Here is a 19,798-nt window from a genome sequence, read left to right as displayed (position 1 = left end):
CTCGGCTGCTTTGGTGAGGTGTTTGTCTGTCACGGAGACTATTTATCCCCACTTCTCTTCCCTCTCGTGTCTCCACCTGTGCCTCTAGATGTACGTGTATGGGGAGTCTTCCTCGGCTCCCTTGCCCCCTCTCACACACAGCCCTGCCCGAGTCGTGGACCCCTCCCTCTCTCACTGGGCCCTGTTGCTGGGCTCTGGGTTGTCATAGTGACGGTTGCCAAGTCCCTGAGGCTGATAGCCAGCGATGGGGCTGTCGGCTCCATCCACGCGGGAGGCTGAGGGGGGCTTCCCATTGTGTGGAGAAGGGGATGTTGCCTTGACAACCAACCCCCACTAAGGGGCAGGGACCAGCCCTTCCACCCCCCCCCCACCTCCAGCCTCCCTACCTCAGGCAGCTCCAGTGTGGGCTTGGAAGGCAGGAGTAAATTCCAGAGAGCCCAGCACCTGGCCTCCCAGTTTTCAACTCCCCTCCTACAATGCCTGCACCTCTCAGGACCCAGGCATCTTGCTCAGACAGTGGGAGGGGCAGGGGTCCCACTGGACGGAGGAGGGGCAGGAGGACCCCTTGACCTCCAGGCAGATGGGAGACAGCAGGAGGGGACCTAAAGTCAGGGGAGGGGTGGGCAGGGCAGAGGCTGTGACCCCTGCCGACTGGCTCTAGTGATGCTCCTGACGGCTGCTTTTGTGGTTGGAGAATGAGGCGGAGTCTAAGGGGCTGAGCACCTGGGTTTTTAGTGTAGAAGAGCCTGGATTATGGGTACACAGGGAGCCAGGGGTCACGCAGCTTGATGCCTGGGTTCCTGAGTCTTCTGGGCAGCAGTGGGAGGGAATACATTGAACACGTGGACATGTTTTTTTTCCGCTTTGTTTCTGACTGCAACTTGCCTTGAGTCTGGTGCTGTGGTTTAGCAATAGGCACTTGGCTTTCCCTCAGCTGTGAAAGTATATTCACGTACAGCCCTGTGGCTGTTGGATTTATTGGCAACTCCCACTCTCACCTGGGTCCCTCTCTCCCTCCGACGGAGATGGCTGCCTTCTTCAGCCTTCTCACCAGGCCCCTTACCCACCCCTCCATGCACTGTCCACCTCACCCCTCCAACCCAACCATCTCCCTAACCCTTGGTTTCATGCAACCCAACCCTCAGCTGGTAAGCGTCTATCCACCAGGTCTCTGTCCCAATTTATGTCCAGTTATTCTCCAGCCTTCTTGTCCACTTTTGAAGTTTTTATTCTTTTTTTTTTTTTTTTTTTGGTTTTTTGTTGTTCAAATTTCCCTTTACAGTAAAACTATTGAGGTGACGGCCATACCCCGCCACCTCCCCCATGGCAACATCAACTTCCTGTTCCCTGGAAGGAGCGATTAGAAAAGTCAGGAAGGAGCTGGGAACTACAGCACCAGAGAGATGACTTGACCTCTGGTGGACAAAGCAACCATCTTGGCTGGTGATTGAGGTGGCCGACGTGGTGCCCAGGGGCAGCTCTGATCTAATGGAAATGAGCTGAGAGGAAATGGGAGACGACACCCAACTGTGCACTAGAGGGCAGGAAGAGGTATCAGCTGGTCACTGTGGAAAGAGTGGCTGTTGCTAAGGACCACTGTCAGCTAGACCAGTCAGTAGGCCACCATTTTGGTCACTAAGAAGGGAGATTGTTGAGGTTGAAGGGAGTAGGAAATGGAGGATATGAGGAACAAGACAGCCATCGGGGTTACTGGGGACAACAGGTGGGTTCTTGGGGTAGTCCTGTTGAGTGACAGAGATTATACTGGGATAGGGGAAGGGAAGAACAAGACAAATTGGGCCTGCCACCACAGATGGCAGTCACCTTAGCTGTCCTAAAAGCAGCACAGAGAACAAGGGAAGGGAGATCCTGGCACGTGCCACTGAACACTAGGAAAATCCTCCTCAGTCCACCCGATCTTCTTAGAGTAAGTTCCAGCTTCCTCCTGAAACAGGAAGTTCTTCCTTCCCCTCCTTCTCCACAGAGTGAGAACCATCCACCTCCCCCCACCCCCCAGACTAAGCCACTTCGGGTTCCAGCCAGACCACTTCCTATTTCAGAAGTGCTACTTCCTGTCCTGGATGAAGGCACTTCCAGTTCCTGCTGCACTGCTTCTGCCACTTCCCAGGCCACTTCTGTCCGGGCCTGATCACTTCTTGTCTGGAGCAAGTCACTTCCTGTCCCAAGTGGCCCCTTCAGCATCAGACCAAGTCCACATGTGTCCCGACTGGTTCATAGCTTGCTACTGGCCACTGGACAAAGCGGGACACTTCTTCTCATGGTAGCTGTCATGACCCAACCACCCCAAATGGCTGGATTAAGTATGCAGAGGCCTGGGGCAGGGCAGAGGAGGAGGCCTGCTGCCCGTGCCCTGAGCTGGGGTGGAGTGCCAGAGCTTTCCCCATAAGGCCCCCATTTTTGGCAGACTGAGGGGAGTGGTCAGTAAGAAAAGTCAGAAGAGGGAACTGAGGGGAGAAATGCTTTGATGCCCCCACCGTGGAGATGGGAGAGGCACAGGATAAGAAGCCAAGAGGGTATAAGGAGATACAGGGAGGAGGATGCTAGGGAAGAGGAACAGACCTAGAGACAGAAGAGAGAGAAAGAGAATGAGAGAGAGAGAGAAGAGAAAAGAGAAAAACAGTGAGAGGCAGAAAGAAAGAGGTGGCAACCAAAAGACAGACTGTTCCCACCCCTAGCTCTCAGTGGGTGAGGGGGACAAGGACCCTTGGGTCATGGTCAGAAGAGGGAGCTGAGTCTCTGCCCCCTCCTTCAGGGGAATAGGACCCAGGAACACAGAGACAGAGAAGGGCACACACGGCCAACCAGAGGGCAGGTGCGAGCTGGGTGGAGGTCTTAGGAAATCCTAAAAGTGGAGAAGAGGCAACAGCCAGGGGGAGCAAGGGAGCTGGTAGGGTAAAGGGGGCCGAGGAGATGCTAGAGGTGTCCCTCAAACCATGAATTAAACTGGAGGAGCACCTCCCAAAGGGCTGGATGCAGAAGAGCCAGGTTGGAGGAGCCCTCATACCTTGTAGTAGATGTTTGGAGGGCTCTGGGGGGGCCCATCCTGCACGATGTACACAGGATGCCCATAGTCGCCACTCACCTTCTCATAGTGGGGACAGAAGGGGGGGTCTGCAGCCCCACCGCCCCGAAGAGCTATCCCTAGTTCCCCAGGCTCAGCCTCCCTAGGTCCCATCCCGCCTCCACCCCCGAGGCCCAGAGACCCGCCCCTCCCGAAGGAGCCAGGACCAGGGTGGCGACTCTCCGAAGGCTTGGCCCGCCGTCTCCGCCAACACATGGCACCCCCAGCCCCTGCCACGCCCAGCAAGAGCAGCGCCAGCCCCCCTGCTGCCCCGGCCACTGCGGGCATGCTGGGAGGGGGCAGGGGGCCTTCAGCACCCCGGGAGGTTGCATTGCTGGTGGGGTCACCTGGCAGGGAAGGGGTGAAGGAGGAAAGAGGGGGAGGGGCTGAAGGAGCCACCCTGGCATCTGGACACCCAGCCTTAGGGGTCCCCATGGGCTTCCCCAGCAGTGCCCAGGCCTTTGGGGACCCCACTTCCCCTCCCCCCAATTCCCACTCAGAATCCAGGTGTGTCCAGCCCTTCAGCTCTGTGCCAAGTAGTCCTCCCCACTTCTCTGACAGCACTGATTGAAGCACTGACTTGGCTAATTAGTTCTAATTGATTCTTTTCCTCATTTGGCTTCTATTCCCCTCCCACCCTCCCATCCTCTCTTCTCCTCTTTCCTGTATCACCGCCCCCAAAACTGAAGAGGGAGGGAGAGGGTGAAGGCAGGGCAGCTGGGTCCAAGAGCAGAGGAGGCTAGGGAAGGCAGGAGGCTGGACCCCTGATTCCTACCTGCTGTGTTCTCCTTCCCGGGCTCCAGGCTGTGGGCTGCCCCTCGGTCTCTTTCCATGGGCACTTCAGACACAGGCTTTCGGGGGGCAGCCCCTCCTCGGGGACCTGGAGATGGGGAAGAGCCAAGAGAGAGGGGCTGAGACAGCAGTCTCCTGACCATGATGGTACTGCCCCAACCCACCTCGGCTCTTAGGAGGTACCCCAGCCCTACTCACTTTGTCCCACTCGGAGAAGCACCTTCATGCCTCTGGTGAGGCACACACCTCCCTGCAAGCTCTCCAGGCCTTCTCGGGTCCCATCCGATGTGGCTGGGAGAGAAGAACCAGAGTGAGAAGTTGGCGCTCCAGAGTCCAGCCCCTATTCTGTCTCCATGCCCTGGCCCCAAACTACCCCAGGGTATAAGGGGTCTGTCTCTCTTGGTTCCAGTAGTCCCCTCCCTCATCTGCCCTTGATCCCAGGAGCACCTCCCCACTTGACCCTGCCCTCTGCCCAGTAGTACCAATTATGTAGTAATCGTGGTGTGAGCGGAACTCGTGGCCCCAGAGGTTAGGGCTATACTCCTGGAACTTGATGGTGAAGCGGAGATCCAGATCTGGCCGATCACAAGTGAGAAGGAGGTTGGGGGCAGGGGGTGCCTCACAGCGCCGGCCCTGGGCACCCCCTACCAGATACAGCTTGTAGAACTCATAATTAGGAGAGGAGTGGGGGCCAGGAGGCCGGGCCCGGGGGCAGAGCAGGTCTAGCCGGTCCCCAATCTGAGGGTAGAGCACGTAACCACCCTCCGCCTGGAACCTATGGGGAGGAGGGCGAGGTAGACAAGGAGAAGAGGTGTCAGAGGTCTGGACCCCAGAGCTTTGCCTCCCTCACCCCACATCCTGGCAGGACAGCCTTTGAGCGGAGAGTCTATTCTGACAGAACAGGGACTAAAGACTCTGGAAGCTCACGTCGGAAGCAGCAGGAAGCCAGGCTCAGAGGTCTCCTGCCCCTTGGTGTGCCCAAATGCACTCTTCAGCCCGCCCTCGCCACATGCACACTGCCATCTCTCGCTCCATCACCAGCCCTGTTGCCATGGCAACAGGATGCCAGTTACCAAGGAGCTGGCCTCTCTGGAACCACAGAGCCCACCCCTCCCAGGTGATTTCACTATTCCACAGCAGTCAACCATGGGGCAGAGCCTCCCCTACCCCAGGCCACCACTGAATTTCAGGGATTTCAGGGCAAAGAGGGCAGGATGGGGGAGGGGGTATGGAGGGTAATCCAGACCAGTGTCCCAAGTTAGCCGGGCAATGTGACAGGTGGCAAATGTCTGGTCTGACAATGGCCCTAAATGGGGCTAATGGGAACCAGGATCTGTGGGAAAGCTGCCCCAGATATTTCCCTGCTCAGTACCCCTTCTTCCCCCAGCCCCTGGTCTCACACTTCCTAGGAAAAGTGTCCTATTGCTTTGGAATGGAAGGAGTTGACTTTTCTACCCATGGCCAACACAAGCCCACATCTCCCACAGCCCAGGCAGCCCCTGGGCCAGTACAGCCACTACGTGCCGGCAACTACAGCCCCTCCCTGTGCATTAATGGTCGACAGGGTCTCAGAACTTGGTCACAGGGGATTGCTGCTTGCTACCTTCCCAGACTCCCAAATAACCCACTCCCTCCCACACAACACCCCAAAGAGCTCCCAGAACACCCTAACTCCCTTTTCTCAACTCTATCGGAATCAGCCTAACTTACATCCTCACACTGCACCTGATACTCCAACTGCTTCTGGGAGTTGGTGGGTAGGAGACTGAGAGGGGAAAAGACATTTGAGATTAGATCCAAAGAGATATGGGAGGGAGGCCAGGGCAGGGAAATAGGAGGGAAGTTGTGAAGTAAAGAGAGAAAGAAGAATATTCCTAGTTCTCCTTTAATGAGCGTATAGTAAGTTCAAACACCTCACCTCTAATCTTCATAAAAGCTGTAAGGATTGAGGATACAAACTCAGAAAGGTTAAGTGACTTGCACAAGGCCACACAGCAGAAAGCAGCAGGGCTAGGATTAAGACCTAGACTTTGATGAGTTGCAAAGCTGGCCCTCTCCCCATGGCTCACACAGCCTCCCCAGGGAAGGAGGAAGTTTTCAAAACATAGAACTCTTTTGCTAATAGGGAGTGGGGTCTTCAGGGAGGCAAGGGACCCAGATGACCTCCCAAGGGTTCTGTCCTACTCTGTGTGGCTTGAAGTTTCATCTGACCCCTGGCCTTTTTTCAGAGCAAAGCAAGCATGCCATGAAACAGAGGGTCTGGTGGAAGAGTTTGCGGCAAAGATGGGGGAGGGAGCGAAGGAGTCCTCAGGATTCCAGATGCAACAGGGAAAGAGGGGACTGTAGGGGGTTCCAGGCTTCTTCTAGAAAGAAGTCCCCAAGCCAGGAAGGCAGGAAAATCTAGTCAGGAAATTGTTCCGCCAAGGGCTCACGGACCCTCTGGCTGTGGGCAAGAGTTGGGAGACAGACTGTGAAGAAGAGTCAGAAAGCCTTGGAGGAGTTGTCCCCAGAGCCCCCAAACTGAGCCCCCTTGCCTCCCATCTCCACCACTGAGTCCCTTCTGGGAAGGGAGGCACCCTGCCCTTCCTCTCAGCGCCTCAGCAGCACCTACTCAGCTGCTCTCCTGAGAGCTGACATTAACCAGGCTCCCTCTAAGCCCAGCCCCCGACACCGCACAAGTCTCCCACAAACCCAAATAACCACTCCACTGCCCTCCTAGCTACCCATGAACTTTTCAGATCCTTGCCCCTTGGGGGTCTTTCAAACTCTTGACACATGGCTATCACCACCCACATTCAGCTCTGGGTGCCACCCGTGAGTCTGGCTCCCAGGATCACCTCTGTCTGGTTACCCATCAGCTCACATCAGAGCACCAGCACCCTCCCTCCAGCCTCCTCCCAGATCGGAGAACCCAGCCCCCAAAGTCCCCAAAGCTTCCATAGTCCCTGCCCAGAGGGTGTGGGGTCTCCCCAGCCCCAGCCGCTCACCTCTTATTCGCCGAATTCCAGTAGACAGGTTCCAGGCTGAGCCCAGACACCAGCCCCCAAAAACCGAGCATCAGCAGGGCCCCGACTCGCACGCCCCCCGGCCCAGAATGGGGGGCCCCCATGACCCCGCCAAGGCCTGGGGGGCGGGGCACCAACTCCCCCAAAGTCGCTCACCCCCTGGGGTGACTGCTTGGCTGCCCTGGCTATTCTGCCCCGACCACCCGGGTGGCTGATGCCCCCCGCGCTCGCACGCGGACCCGCTTCCTACTCCGCCCGCGCCCCCGCTCCGGAGCGCTCAGCCCGCAGGAGCCCTTCCAGGGGCCGTCTGCAGGCGCCCTACGCCCCCGGCCCACGCGCCAGCACCCCGGGATCTGTGAGCGGGCCTAAGTAGGGGACTGGGGGAGCCGGGGGCCGGGCGGGGGCGGCATGGGGCGCCGGACGAGGGAGCCGGGAAGGGGATGCCGAGCCGGAGCCCCAGCCTCGCCGGGATTGAGGGCAGCGGGCTAAGGGAGGAAACCAGTCCCGAGCCCAGGAGGGGGGAGTTAAAGGAGAGGCGGGGAGGGGGAGAGGATGGCGGAGGGAAAAACCGGAGCTGGAGCCCGATCGGAGCGGGCGGCAGGATCCCGCAGCCCACGCCCCCCACACCTCCCTCACCTCGCGCACCTCCCGCCCAACGAGCCGCCTCACCCTGCCGCCCCGCCTCGCTCCCCGGCGCGGTCTCTCACGCCCCCTTTGTCTCTGAGACTCTCCGTCTCTGGCTTAGTTTCTGCCCGTCTCCCCTCCTGCCCTCAGATCGCCGGAGCGGTTGGAATCTTCCTCCCTCTCAAATCCAGACAGGCTCTCGCCCTCTCCACCCCGAGGAACCCAGCCCCTTTCGCTCCCGCAGCCTCCTCCTCCCCCATCCCAAAACAACACCGCTGCTCCCGAGAGGTCTGGAGAGAATAATAATAACCTTGAGGGCTCTGCACTTTATGGAGTGGGCTGAGTTGATCGTCTCGACTACCTATGTGAAGTTGGAGGGTCAGAGCTCAAGGATCCCCATTGCAGTGATGAAGAAACTGAGGCTCAGGGAGGCCCCATGACTTGCCCAAGGTCACACTGAGAATCTGGAATAACGCTGGAAACCATACCCAGGATCCTGAACTCCCACTCCTGGGGTCCCTTTGGTCACAGCCTCCTGGACTCTTTACTGCTATCTGGGGATTGGTGAAAGGCAAGCGATCAGAGGGTAAATTTGGGCCCTTCTTGGAGGGTTGTGGGGAGAAACTGGGCTGGGAGAGGAAAGGGAGTACCTACAACCCCAAACCCGCATTCAGCCGGAAGGGCTGTTTCCAATTATCCTGGGGGAAGGGAGGATTTGCCTTTTTGGGTGTAAGAACCCTGGCTTTCAGCACCTCTGGGCAGAGGTGACATTCCTCTCCCCTCTCAAGTCGTCACAGGCCTCCTGTCCCTTCCCTTTGATTGTGAGGTCCAGAATCAAATCCCTTACTATCTCTTCAGAGACCCCCTTCTGTGTTTGGCAAGGCGTGGGGGGGTGGGGGAGGAGAGGGAGGGAGGAGCCACTTCTAGAAATAACATACCCCCACCCCCCAAAGACAGAGCGGATAAATGGAGAAAACAGGAGACCAGTGACAGCTGCTGAATGAAAGACTCTCGCCCTTGTCCTGCATCTAACGGGAATACAGAATGTGACGTCTGTGTTTTTCGGCACCTTTACTCTTTCATGTGTGCCCTTGACTCAGGCTACTCAGTCACCTGCCTACTGGGGGAGTCCAGGGGAGGGGAGGCGGTCCTCTGGCTCCCCTTCCCCCAGAGCTGAGTAATGGTCCCTCTGCTGCTGGATGATGGTAAATAGTGTTGAGCGGGAGTGAGCGGGTGTCTTGTCTGTCACTGTCTGCACAGTCTCACACAGTCACACCCAACAGTCTGACACACAGCTCCTGCCACTCCTGTTTAGCCACACTCACCCTGACCCCTGCCGCCCCCACCTTAGGAGTGAGATTCCAAGCAGGTTCCCCCCTTCAGTTTACCAGGTTGCCTAGCAACCAACCAGTCAATGGCATGAAACCCCACCCCCACTCACTTGACTTCACACCAAGATCAGCGGCCCCATTGGCTCCTGCCTTGTCCCACCTCTCCACCCTGGTTTCAGGAAAAATATGCCAGTCCCCACTGCAGCTGGACCAGGGAGCCCACCAGTACCCATCCCAGCCCCATGTCCATCATTTGCCTCCCCAAGCAGGCACAAAGACGTTAGGATCATATCAAAGCTTTTTATATAAACTCGCCCACACCTCTGTCTGTCTCTCCCTGTCCCTTCTCGCCCTGGTGAGCATCAGAAATACCGGTGTCTGGGTCCCCCCTACACCACCAGAGCTGAAGTTGACATTCAAGGTGGACGTGGCGCATGGAGAGCAGGGGAAGGTCCACCTCCTCCTCCCCCTCGTCTCCACTCTCTGTGGGCTCCGGAAACACACGCTGACCGGAGGCAGTGGCCAGCAGAGGCAGGCTCGGGTGCAGGCTGGAGGGAGAGATGCATAGTGCCTGTCAGCACCCTGAGCCAGGATGCTTGCTCCCTCAGGGATTTATCTCCCTCCCCAACCCAAGCCCCCAAATCTGTAGAAATAACTGATGACCTCACTCCATTGGTGCAGTCCTTCTGGGGCAGAAAACTCAGCACTGGCTCTGGCTTCCCCTCATGCCTAGCCCCGCTGATGTCCCACACAGAGACCGCCCCGCTAGTGCTGCCGCTCACCAGGAACTGCCCGGTCCTGGGAAGAGAGGAGAGGCTTGCTGGCATGGAGTCATCACCTCTGGGGCAGGGACCCCTCACACCCACAGGCTGGGACCCTACAGTTGGGCTCTGGTATCCCTGGGGGCATCGAGGCCCCAGGCAGGAAGGACCCAGGATCACTCACGGGTCCAGATCAAAATAAATGCGCTGATTGGTGGTCACTTCACGACTCAGGGACCACAGTGGGTGACCAGGCTGCCGGAGATCCCAGCACAGAAGCTCGGCATCCTGAGGTCAAAGAACAGGGGCTTAGAATTATTTCTACCCTCCAATCCCCCACGCCCAAGACATCCCAGCTTCCCTCAAGGTTGACAGGCACTCCTTTAGCTGGGTTGATTTTTTTTTCCCCTCACACCCATCTTCCAACACAGCACAGATACATCCCCACTCCTGGCTGCTACCCCCTTGATTGGTATCTCAGAACATGACCCCTACCTTCCGGGCTCCTGAGAAGAAGCGGTTGCCATCGGGGTGAAAGCAGAGGTGGGTGATGCCCCCTTTGTGCCCTCCTAGCAAGGCGAGGGGGGAGCCATCATCCCAGGCATACAGACCCAGGGAGCGGCCATAAGAGCCACAGGCATAGAGAGGCTGGGCTGGGCTGAAGGCGATGCAGGAGATGATGCCACTCTGGCCCTGCTTTTTTGCTAGAAAGGGAAGGAACAAAGTGGGAGAGTGGGCAAGAGCGCCCAGCGTTAACCAGGCTAATCAGAGTGCACCTCCATCTCCTGTCCCAGAGCACATGTGCTGGACTCAGTGTCTGTTGTTTTAAGCAGAATGAAAATCTTTGATGTCCCCTAGATCCTTCTATCCCCACCAAGCACCTAAAGGTCCAAGCCCCACTTCGTCCCTCTCAAACCTGTTTTTCCTTGAAGGGGTGGAAAGCTGAAGGCTTACAGGAAAATGGAATTAGCTTCACCTCCAGTTTCCCAGAGACACCAAGATTTTGGAGACCAAAAGGTACACAGCCAACAGGGCATGGGCTCAGGAGTGAACCAGCTCTTAACCCAACGGTTGACCCTGGGAAAGTTTCTTCCCCTCCCTGAGTCTGTTTTCTCCTCTGCCTACTGGGCAGACTGCCTCCCAGGGATGTACTGAGGATGACATGAGCCCCCTGGCTCACACAAAGCCCCTCTGCACATTGCACATGGCAGGGCCTTTTCTTTTCTCCTCCCTCAGGGGCTCAGACTACTTACCAAACGTGGCTCGGACCTCGCAGTCGCGGCCGGGCCGGGATGTGGAAAACACACGCACTGCCCGGTTGAAGCCACAGAAGAGCTGGGAGCCGTCGGGGGAGAAGCAGAGCGAGTGGGCTGCCGTCAGCTCATCCTGGGGGCAGGAAAGGGCTGAAAACAGGCCTAGCAAAGAGCCTCAGCCATTCCTGAGGAAGGAGAGCTGGGCCAGGATGAGCCCCGGGGCTGGGCAGGCAGGCCCTTACCAGGTGATTGTAGGAGCGAAAGGAAGCCCGGAGCTGTCCAGTGAAGGCATCCCAGATGTGGATCGGGTTCTCCCGGCTGCTGCTGGCCACGCTGAGAGAGACATGGACACTGAGGCCCTGGTGCTGTCAAAGGAAGGGGAGGAAGCCAACTGACCAGCCCTCTCAGCTCACATCTGAAGGGCACATCAAGCTTTCCTCCTCCCAAGACCCCTGGCAGCCCCTGATTCTCTCTCTCAATAGAGGGTCCCCTTGAAATGGGGGGCAGGGGACAGGCAAAAAACATCACTTACTAGGAGGTGTCTGGCTGGGCTGAAGACATCAGAGAATACCAGCAGTAATCATAGATGGTGTCGCCTTCCACCATTCGAAGGACGGGAGCCTGGACAGAGATGTGGGAATGCCTGGGTCACTGGCAGGAAAAGGAGGCCACTCGGACCTCGAGCAGTTTTATGGCAGGGGGAGACGTCTGCGGGCACTTAACCAGGCAGGAGACAGCAGATGGGGCCAACATGAAGTACAGAATCTTGACTTCAAGGACCAGCTCAGACTTTAATGTCAGATTTGAGCCACCAAAGGCCTTACAGATTTATCCTTTTGCTTTTTCAACACTTGGAGAGGAAAAAACAAGCAATATCCCAACCCAGAGACAAAGAACCAACCAACAAGACGGATATCTACCGAGAACCTCCCAGGTGCCATTTGACGGCTTTAAAAAAGTTATTCAACAGTTCAAACATGCAAAGAAGTATTGTTTTAATACTTCTTTGCATGTGCCTCCTCCACCCAGCTGAAGACACAGTCAAAACCGCTTCCCAGTGAAACTCTCCCTCAGAGGTACACAGTATCCTGAATTTATCATTTTTGTGTGTTTCTTTAGGAAGGTTTTCCTACAGAGAAAAAACAACATATAGCATTGTCTTGCATGCCTTTAAACTTAATATTAATGGTATCAAGGTGTACGCATCCCAGCACGATTGTGAGATTTACGGGGACAGGCTGAGCTCGAATTCATACATTTTCTCTGCTCCACAGCACTTCACTCACCCATCCTTTCCCTGCTGACAGTCACTGATGTTTTTCCAAGTTTTGGCGAGTGTGCTTTAACATTCTGGTACACATGTGGGAGGGTTTCTCTGCAGTTTCTGCTACAGAGGGAAATTACTGGGCTCCACGGTATGCGCTCTGCCAACTTTACTAGATCGTGTCACATTTTTTCCCAAAGTGCTCATCCGGACTCACTCTGCCCTCAGCAGCATGTATGAGTGCCTGTTGCTCTGCCTCATCTTGATGTTGCCAGACTTTCAAATTTTTCTCAATTTGAAGGCTGTGAAATGGTATTTCATTACGATATAAATTGGCATTTCTCGTTACCAGTGAAGTTAAGACAGTTTTCTGTTTAAGGGCATCTTTTCACAGTCTTGCTCAGTTTCTTCTAGGCTGTTGTCGTTTTCTTACTGACTTGAAGGAAATCTTTAAATCAATTGGATACCAGTCCTTTGTCAGTTATCTGCTGGCCCTGGCAGTGATGTCACCTGGCCGTGACTCTTTAGGGTCCACTTCTCCCCTCTGAAGCCTTGCACCCTACTGCCTGGTGGCAAACTCCACCTGGGCATCCCATAGGCTCCTCAGACTCAATGTGTCTGGAAAAGACCCAGCCTCTGCTGCCTTCAAACCTGCTGCTCCCTTGGGCTCCCCAGCCACTTTTTAAGCCTGAAGTCTGAGCACCTTGACAGCTACTCCTCTTCACCCCCTTCCCTCTTCTGGTCCAACGCACAGCCAGATCTTGCCAATTCCACCTCTGAGGTTCTCTTGAATCTGCCCCCTCGCCTTCATTGCCATGTGACGCCACTGCCTTCTTGCTGACATTTCTACACGTTCCCCAGGGCTTCCTGCACCCCACACTCCAACCTGCCCTTCCAGTTTCCACTCTGCAGTCACATCGAGGCGTTAGAGATCTTCTTAAATTGGATTCTGCACAGCGTCACTCTCCAGCTTAAAACATCTCAATGACTCCCCAAAACCCTCAGTATAAAACCCAATCTCCTTACAAAGCCTTCTCTTACCAGGCATCTACCCCACACTCCACTCTCAAGGCTCATCTGTGTTCACTCCTGTGAAATCTCCAAATTCCATCATCCTGACTCTCAGTTCCTAGAAGGTGCCACCTTGCTACACTCCTGAACTTTGGGCTTTCATGCACACTAGTCTCTGAGTCTGGAATGTTCAGCCTTCACTTTCCCCAACAACTCCTCCTGGCTGAATCCTTATCATCCTTTGGGTCTCTTAGACACTTCCTCCCCTGAGAAGCCTCCCAGACCCCTCGAGCTGAGCCAGGTGCTACGCTCCATGTTCCCAGAGCCCTCTGTGCCCTTCACGATCTAGCTGAGAAGACAGGAATCAGGTCTGCCCTGCTCACCACTGTTTCCCCAACACCTAGTGTATAATCAGCAGTCAACAGACAATGTATTCATGGGAAAGTGGAAAACAGGAGACTGTTCCAGTAACATACGGCTCAAAATAATTGGACCTTGAATTAAAACAGGGGCAGTGGAGTGAAGTAGATGGATTATACAGATCAGGTGGACTTAATGGGATTTGGTAATTAACTGGATGTGGGGGTTAGGGAAAAGGAAGATTAAAGGATGAGACTCTGGCTTCTGGTGTGGAAACCTGAGATCACCAAGATGGTGGAAGGACTTAGGGTGCACAGGAGGGCCATGAGGTGCCAAGGTCTTCCGGTGAGTTAGGGAGAAGCAAACAGCATAAGCCTCAAAGGCCAAGTTTTTACCAAGAGAAAAAGCAATTATCTGAATATTGTATTTGAAAATAAGGACACCCCGTCCCCCACTTCAGATCTGTAGGGCACAGAGGATGCACGCTCTCCCCTGGAGAGGGCGACAGGAAAGTGAAGGTCTCAGGCAAGAGCCACAGGGTAGGGAGAATACTCAGGGAAGACGCAGGGGAGTTAGAAATAGGAGTTTCAGAAAGCTCTGTGACAAGGCAGAGAAGGGAGGGGAGGAACTGGGAAACTGCTAGGAAGAAGTAGGAGACTGATGTGTGAAAATGCCCAAAAATATCTTCCCCCAATTTCCCCACCTATATAGATTTTTATCCATTTCCATACTAAACATGCAGACATTAAAAATGAAAATACCTAATGAGTGAGGTTGTGATAAAACTGGTACTCATACTGCCAACAGCAGTAATAAGAAAAAAAAGTAGCAGTAGCACAAAAATCTTTTGAAAAAAATTGACTACCTGTATCACAAGACATATCAAATATGCTGATACTCTCAAACCTAGCATATTTCTTACTTATAAAATGTATCTGTGTCTGAAGAATCTCCATCAAAACACATAGAGATGTTCATTGAAAAATAATTTATGATATAACAATCCTGGAAACAACCCTAAAGTCCAAAACAGGGGAATAGGTAAGAAAATTATCATAGGCACTCAGTGCAATATCATATACCATTAAACATGGTAACTGTGAAGACTGGAGCACCATGGAAAACATTTACGGTACGATTGTTAAGAGAAAAAAAAAAATGCAGTATACAAAACCATCTACCATGGGATTAAAACCACACAGAAAGCTTCAGTACTTGGACAGAGCTTAGGAAGACTCTAGAAAAACTCACAAGGGCTGAATTTTGTAGCATGGAGGGTAATGATGAATCTTCCTTTTTTAACATTCTCATTTCTCTCTTTATTTAAAACTTATTTTTATTTTACTTTTTATAATGGAAGTACTGGGGATTGAACCCAGGACTTTAGGCATGCTAAGCAGTCGCTTTACCACTGAGCTATACCCCCACCCACTAGCATTCGCATTTCTCTTACAGGAGTTTGTGCAATATTCAACCTCTCACATCTCCAGCCTCTAAGCATCCCTGCTCCTGAACTCTTTCAGGCTGTCTGCACCACGCCCACCTGGCCCTGGTTTCTGGACACCACTGGTTTCTGTACCAGGAACCAGGGCTAGGAGTCCCTTACAGCTTGAACAGAGAACTCAAATGTCTGCAGCCACCTCCGCTCTCACAGAGCTGCATGTTAGGCAGGCGTTTAGGACCATGCCCGGAACTGGGCACCCTTCTTTCACCATCGAGACCTGCACTCCCACTAACCTCAGGCACTAGAGAAGTCCCAGTCTTCTGGGTCATCTAGGTTCCCTATCACCTGTCTGCTACTCAACACACGCCTTTATCAGCTCCAACCCCACACTCCTCCCAACCCCTCCTCCCCCCCAAATCCTTCCCCCTTGGCCCCTGAAATTCCTACTGCAGCATCTTAAAAACTCCCTTGTTTCACATCTTCTCAGAATGCTCCGTCCATCCACCTAGACTTGACCAACCCTCGCTGACCCTGTGGCCTTCTCAAGCTGAAATGCCTTTAATTCTCACTCCTCTCCCCAGTACAAACCTCAAGGACTGGAGGTGAGTGGATGTCAACCACTTGTTCCTTACTAGCATTTCCAAATCCTTCCACCTCCCCAACTCTACCTCCTCTGCAGTTCTGCCAGTCAGACTAGCTCCTCCCTTTTGTCTCTCTCCCTCAGTCACTGAGACTTTCTCTCCTGGGCACTGTCTCACTGCCCACACTGATATTCCTGTTATTCCTGCTGACTTTGAACTTGCTGTTCTCTCTACCCATCATATTCTTCGTCCAAATATCAGGCTGGCTCACTCCCTGACTTTCTCAGGTCTCTCTGCTCCAATGTCACCTTAGTAGTGAAGCCTTCTCCGACCACCCCCTTTTTAAAGTTGCAATTAATTCCCCCAGTCCTCCTCTCTGCTTCATTGTTCTCCATGGCACTTGTCAGACAGATATTTTACTTTGTTATTTCTTTATTGCCTGTTTCCCACACTAGAACAGAAGCTTCATGAGGACAGGGACTTGTGTCTGTTTTGCTCCCGACTGATCCCCAGCACCTAAAACAGGCCTGGCACATAGAACAGGCTCAAGGAAAATGTGTCAAATGAATGAATCAATGAGAGAATGAATGAAAACATCCCACACCCTGGCCTCTGCCATCCTTTGGCTTCCTCAGCACTCACAGCAGTGGCCTTCACTCTGCACCCGCCGCCCCCTCCCACAATCGAGTCATCACCACAACCCCCAATCCACTCAGCTCCCTTGCTCTGCTGTATCTACCACAACAATTGTCCAACTCCATCAAAAACCCATTTACAGTCGGTTTTCCCACTCATTTTACATTCTGATCAACCATGACAGGCACACCCCCGTAAACACCCTCAAAACCCCCCAGGTCTTTCTCTCCCAGCAAACCCCAGCCAGACCTCCCAGCCCAAGCTTGCACTCAACTAACACCAAGGACAACCAGTGTGTACTGCACACTTACTACAGGCCAAGCACTGTTATAAGACTTTACACTAATTCTTCTCATTCTCAGCACAGCTCTGAGGTGGGTCCTATTATCCTCCTCATCGTAAAAAAGAGAAACCATAGTCAGCTGTTGGGGAAAGATGCACAGCCATGCCCACCAGTCTCACTTTAAGTGGCTGACACAAATTTCCAGTGGGCACTGAGCAAAGAATAGCCATACTACCACATTCCATGGTGGTTTTGATTTTCTCCTCCCCAGGACTGATCGTTTCACATCTGCTCTCTCCCTGCAAACCTCTTCCTTCAGCTGGTAACTTCCCTTTCTGCTCCAATGAGCAGCCAAGAGACAGAGATACCCCAGTCTTCCAACAACCAAATTGCTGGCTCTGACTGCATCCTCTGCCCTCCCTCCTACCGCGAGGAAGGATTCTGCCCCTATTAAAGTCCAGTCCACCAATGTGCTCTGGACCATCTTCACCCAGCCACAGAGACTTTCACCCCCACCTCTCTCCTCCAGCAGTAATTCTTCCCTCTCTACTGGGTTATTCCTGACCTCACAGGAGCATCCCGTTAGTCTTTCTTTAGCCCCACATTCCCTCTGGTCACCATTCCATTTCTCAGCTCCCTTTCACAGGAAAACACTTTTAAGGAATTGTTTCCTCCACCCACTCTAATCGACTTCTGCCTCCGTCCCTTCTTTCAAAGTGCTCTTGTCGAGGTCACTGAGATCTTCTTGGGTCATTCTCTAAATTTGCCCTCACTCTTAACAGTGTCAGACATGACTCTTTGCCTCCACTTTTGTGATTTCTCCAGCATCCACCTCCACAGGCTGGGGCGCTCCAGGCTCTGCACAAGCCTTTCCTCATCCATCTACCCTCTCGTGAGATTGACAAGACACCATCGACAAGACACCATCAACATGCTCTCCCACTTCCAAAGTATATCCCTAGCGCCCTTCTCAAAGTCTCCCCTCAGCTTTACATTCCACATTTAAGGGACCTAAAAACCTTTGACTTCTGTCTCAATACCTCTTCATATCCTGTGAGTAAAATGCACCCCCATCCACCCCATTGATTTCCAAGTCCTATGAAATATACTTCAAATCCACCCACATCTCTCTCTCCTGACACCACTCTAGCCCACGCCAACATCATTTCTCGCCTGGCCCATAAGTGCATCCTAATGAGTCTCCACTCTTGCCCACTCACAATCCATTCTCTCAACTTCAGCCATCATTTCACTTTTCTTTTTTAAAACTCTCCCATGGCTTCCCAAAGCACTCCAAATGCCCTACCCACAAGATCCACTTCTCCATCCTGACCACACTTTCCGCCCACTGGCCTCAGTCCAGGCATATTGGCCTTCTTTCTGTTCCTTGAATACACAAAACTCTTTCCCAGCTCTGGGTCTTTGTAGCATCTTTGCCTCTTCCTGGAAAGCTCTCTCTACAGCTCTTCATATGACTGACCTCGTCATTCCTCACATCTCAGCTCAAATGTCTCCTTTTCAGAGAGCCCCTCCCTGACCACTTTATCTAAAGTGGGATCCTCTAGGTAACCTCTTCTCATTCTGTTTCCTTCACAGCATGTCTTACAATCCATAGTGAACTTCATTACTCATTCGTTTACATGTTTGCTGTCTATCTCCCACCCAAGAAAGCAAACCAGCTCTTCATCTGTCTCATGTATCACTTTATCCCAACACCAAACACAGTAACTAACCTACTGGTAGTCATTCAATAAATATCTGCAAGTTAATTAAAAACTACAGTGAGAAATCCACTACTCTTTTACAGAAAACACATATTCCTTACTAAAGAACGACAAACATCTCTTTAAATCATTTTAGAATTCAGGGCAGAAAATGCTACCTGGGGAAACTCATGGTGAAGAAACATCCTGCCTGTGAACAGGAAACATGTGGACTGTACTTTCTCCACCCCCAGGAAGGTCTTAAATGTGCAGTGCCTGATGAAGGGGCAGTTAGCCCCTACCCTTACCATTTCTGCATATTCCAGCGGCTCCCCCTCACTGTACAGCTCTGGGGGCAGGTTATAAATCCGCAGGATGTTATCTGCACTATTGGTCAAGATGCAGGAACCATCAGGGGCCCTAGGAGTAGGAAAGAGAAAGCTGGACAGACCTATATTTTCCAAGTGTAGGGCTCCGGCTAAGCTCATCTCTGGGATAGGTAAGCACCCTCAAGACCCTGAGGGAAGTAAAAGACACACAGTCCTAGATGAAATTTAAGCTCAGTCCAAGAGGAATTCTTACTCCCTCTCCCACCATGGTGGATCCTTCTCCCAGATAACTGGGCTGTTTTAAGCTGTACGTCCTGGGCGTGATTTTCTCCCTGCCCAGTTATCCTTACTTACCACTTACAGCCTTTCAAAAAGTTCTCAGGTTGGGTGCTGAACTCTGACCAGGAACCACTGAGAAACCGAGGCAACTGGGAGAAGTGGTAGTTCCAAGTGCTGGAAGGAAGACAGGGAGTACAACAAACCTGGATCGCCAAAGTGGAAATGGGCCTGGAGAAGTGGGGCGGGCGGATAAGGTATATCTCACACTTTCAATCTCCTCGGATTCCTGAGCCAACTGCATCACCACTTACGTGTATCTCTCATCCTCCGGAACAGGTTCCTCAGACACACCTTCCACGTCTTCTCCGGCCCCCAACTCTGGCCTGTTCGTTTCTTCTGCAGGAAGGTTCGCATTTTCAGAAAGTTCTTGCTCCTCCATTCGAGGGCTCAACTCACTAGGAATACCACACCCTGTTTCCAGGGGAGTGGAGAGAGAAGCCGGGTCCCCTTCCCCCAGCTCCTGGGCCACAGCTGAGCCAGCCATGCTATCTGGGGACATCCGGAGCGGATCATCCCCATCGGGTGGTGGTGGTGGCATCAGTTCAGGGTCTGTATTTTTATCCATCGGGGAAGCCTGAGGAGAGAGACGGTCTGGAACTGGGCCCTGGTCTGAAGGAAGGCAGTCCGGAGCTAACAGTGGCGCCTCCGGTGTCTTCATACTGCAGAGAAAGCGCGGCAGACATTGGCCGCGGCCAGGCAACTCTCTTCCTGCCGGCTACCAGCTGCCCGGCAAGGCCGAGACTGCTTCAAAGTTCGCAAGGATCGGGACGCATAACTGGAGAAACCCACCTGTGCCTTCCTTCTGTTCCCGGGAGGGGGCCAGAAGATACCCCCTTCCCCGGAAGACTAGGCTAACAAGCGTGCAGCAATTAATGGAAAGCACAACGTTCCTCAGCCCTGTGGGTCGCTACGCACCACCTGCTCTCGCGGGATTTGGGCCCATCTTTCGATTGGACCTCGGTATCCCGGATCAGATTTCGCGGGCCACCCACGGAGGGGC

The 19,798-nt window shown here is 53.5% G+C and overlaps 2 protein-coding genes across 3 annotated transcripts; both read right to left on the bottom strand.

The window, feature by feature from the left end:
- Positions 1 to 1,207: 1,207 nt before the first annotated feature.
- EFNB3 (ephrin B3) lies at positions 1,208 to 7,716 on the bottom strand. The gene is made up of 5 exons (XM_010996512.3): positions 6,862 to 7,716; positions 4,357 to 4,649; positions 4,073 to 4,165; positions 3,858 to 3,962; positions 1,208 to 3,429 (listed from the first exon to the last, which is right to left on the bottom strand). Exons 1-5 carry the CDS (start codon positions 6,981 to 6,983, stop codon positions 3,020 to 3,022), a joined length of 1,023 nt encoding a protein of 340 aa, XP_010994814.1. The 5' UTR covers positions 6,984 to 7,716; the 3' UTR covers positions 1,208 to 3,019.
- Positions 7,717 to 9,120: 1,404 nt separating this feature from the next.
- WRAP53 (WD repeat containing antisense to TP53) lies at positions 9,121 to 19,664 on the bottom strand. 2 transcript variants are annotated; one of them, XM_064495188.1, is made up of 10 exons: positions 19,050 to 19,664; positions 18,814 to 18,912; positions 18,439 to 18,550; positions 11,381 to 11,469; positions 11,091 to 11,181; positions 10,849 to 10,981; positions 10,091 to 10,299; positions 9,780 to 9,883; positions 9,498 to 9,632; positions 9,121 to 9,382 (listed from the first exon to the last, which is right to left on the bottom strand). In XM_064495188.1, the coding sequence occupies exons 1-10, from the start codon at positions 19,454 to 19,456 to the stop codon at positions 9,136 to 9,138; spliced, it is 1,626 nt and encodes a 541-aa protein (XP_064351258.1). In that variant the 5' UTR covers positions 19,457 to 19,664; the 3' UTR covers positions 9,121 to 9,135. The 2 variants fall into 2 exon arrangements, with proteins under 2 accessions (XP_064351258.1, XP_064351259.1); XM_064495189.1 differs by lacking the exon at positions 18,814 to 18,912.
- Between the last annotated feature and the right edge of the window lie 134 nt (positions 19,665 to 19,798).

The sequence above is a fragment of the Camelus dromedarius genome, chromosome 16 (assembly GCF_036321535.1).
Source record: "Camelus dromedarius isolate mCamDro1 chromosome 16, mCamDro1.pat, whole genome shotgun sequence".
Lineage (NCBI taxonomy): Eukaryota > Metazoa > Chordata > Mammalia > Artiodactyla > Camelidae > Camelus > Camelus dromedarius.
The sequence above is the reverse complement of the archived record's forward strand: the minus strand, read 5'-3'. Positions and strand labels throughout refer to the sequence as shown.

What these genes read in the sequence shown, in the direction of transcription:
- EFNB3 (XM_010996512.3), bottom strand. Translation starts at nt 6,983, where the DNA reads ATGGGGGCCCCCCATTCTGGGCCGGGGGGCGTGCGAGTCGGGGCCCTG. An exon ending in TGGAATTCGGCGAATAAGAG is followed by an intron (nt 4,650 to 6,861) that starts GTGAGCGGCTGG and finishes TCCTCCCCATAG; the next exon opens with GTTCCAGGCGGAGGGTGGTT. An exon ending in CGGGAAGGAGAACACAGCAG is followed by an intron (nt 3,430 to 3,857) that starts GTAGGAATCAGG and finishes CTTCCCTGCCAG; the next exon opens with GTGACCCCACCAGCAATGCA.
- WRAP53 (XM_064495188.1), bottom strand. Translation starts at nt 19,456, where the DNA reads ATGAAGACACCGGAGGCGCCACTGTTAGCTCCGGACTGCCTTCCTTCA. An exon ending in CCGGAGGATGAGAGATACAC is followed by an intron (nt 18,913 to 19,049) that starts GTAAGTGGTGAT and finishes TCTTCCTTCCAG; the next exon opens with CACTTGGAACTACCACTTCT. An exon ending in GCCCAGCCAGACACCTCCTA is followed by an intron (nt 11,182 to 11,380) that starts GTAAGTGATGTT and finishes TGTCTCTCTCAG; the next exon opens with CGTGGCCAGCAGCAGCCGGG.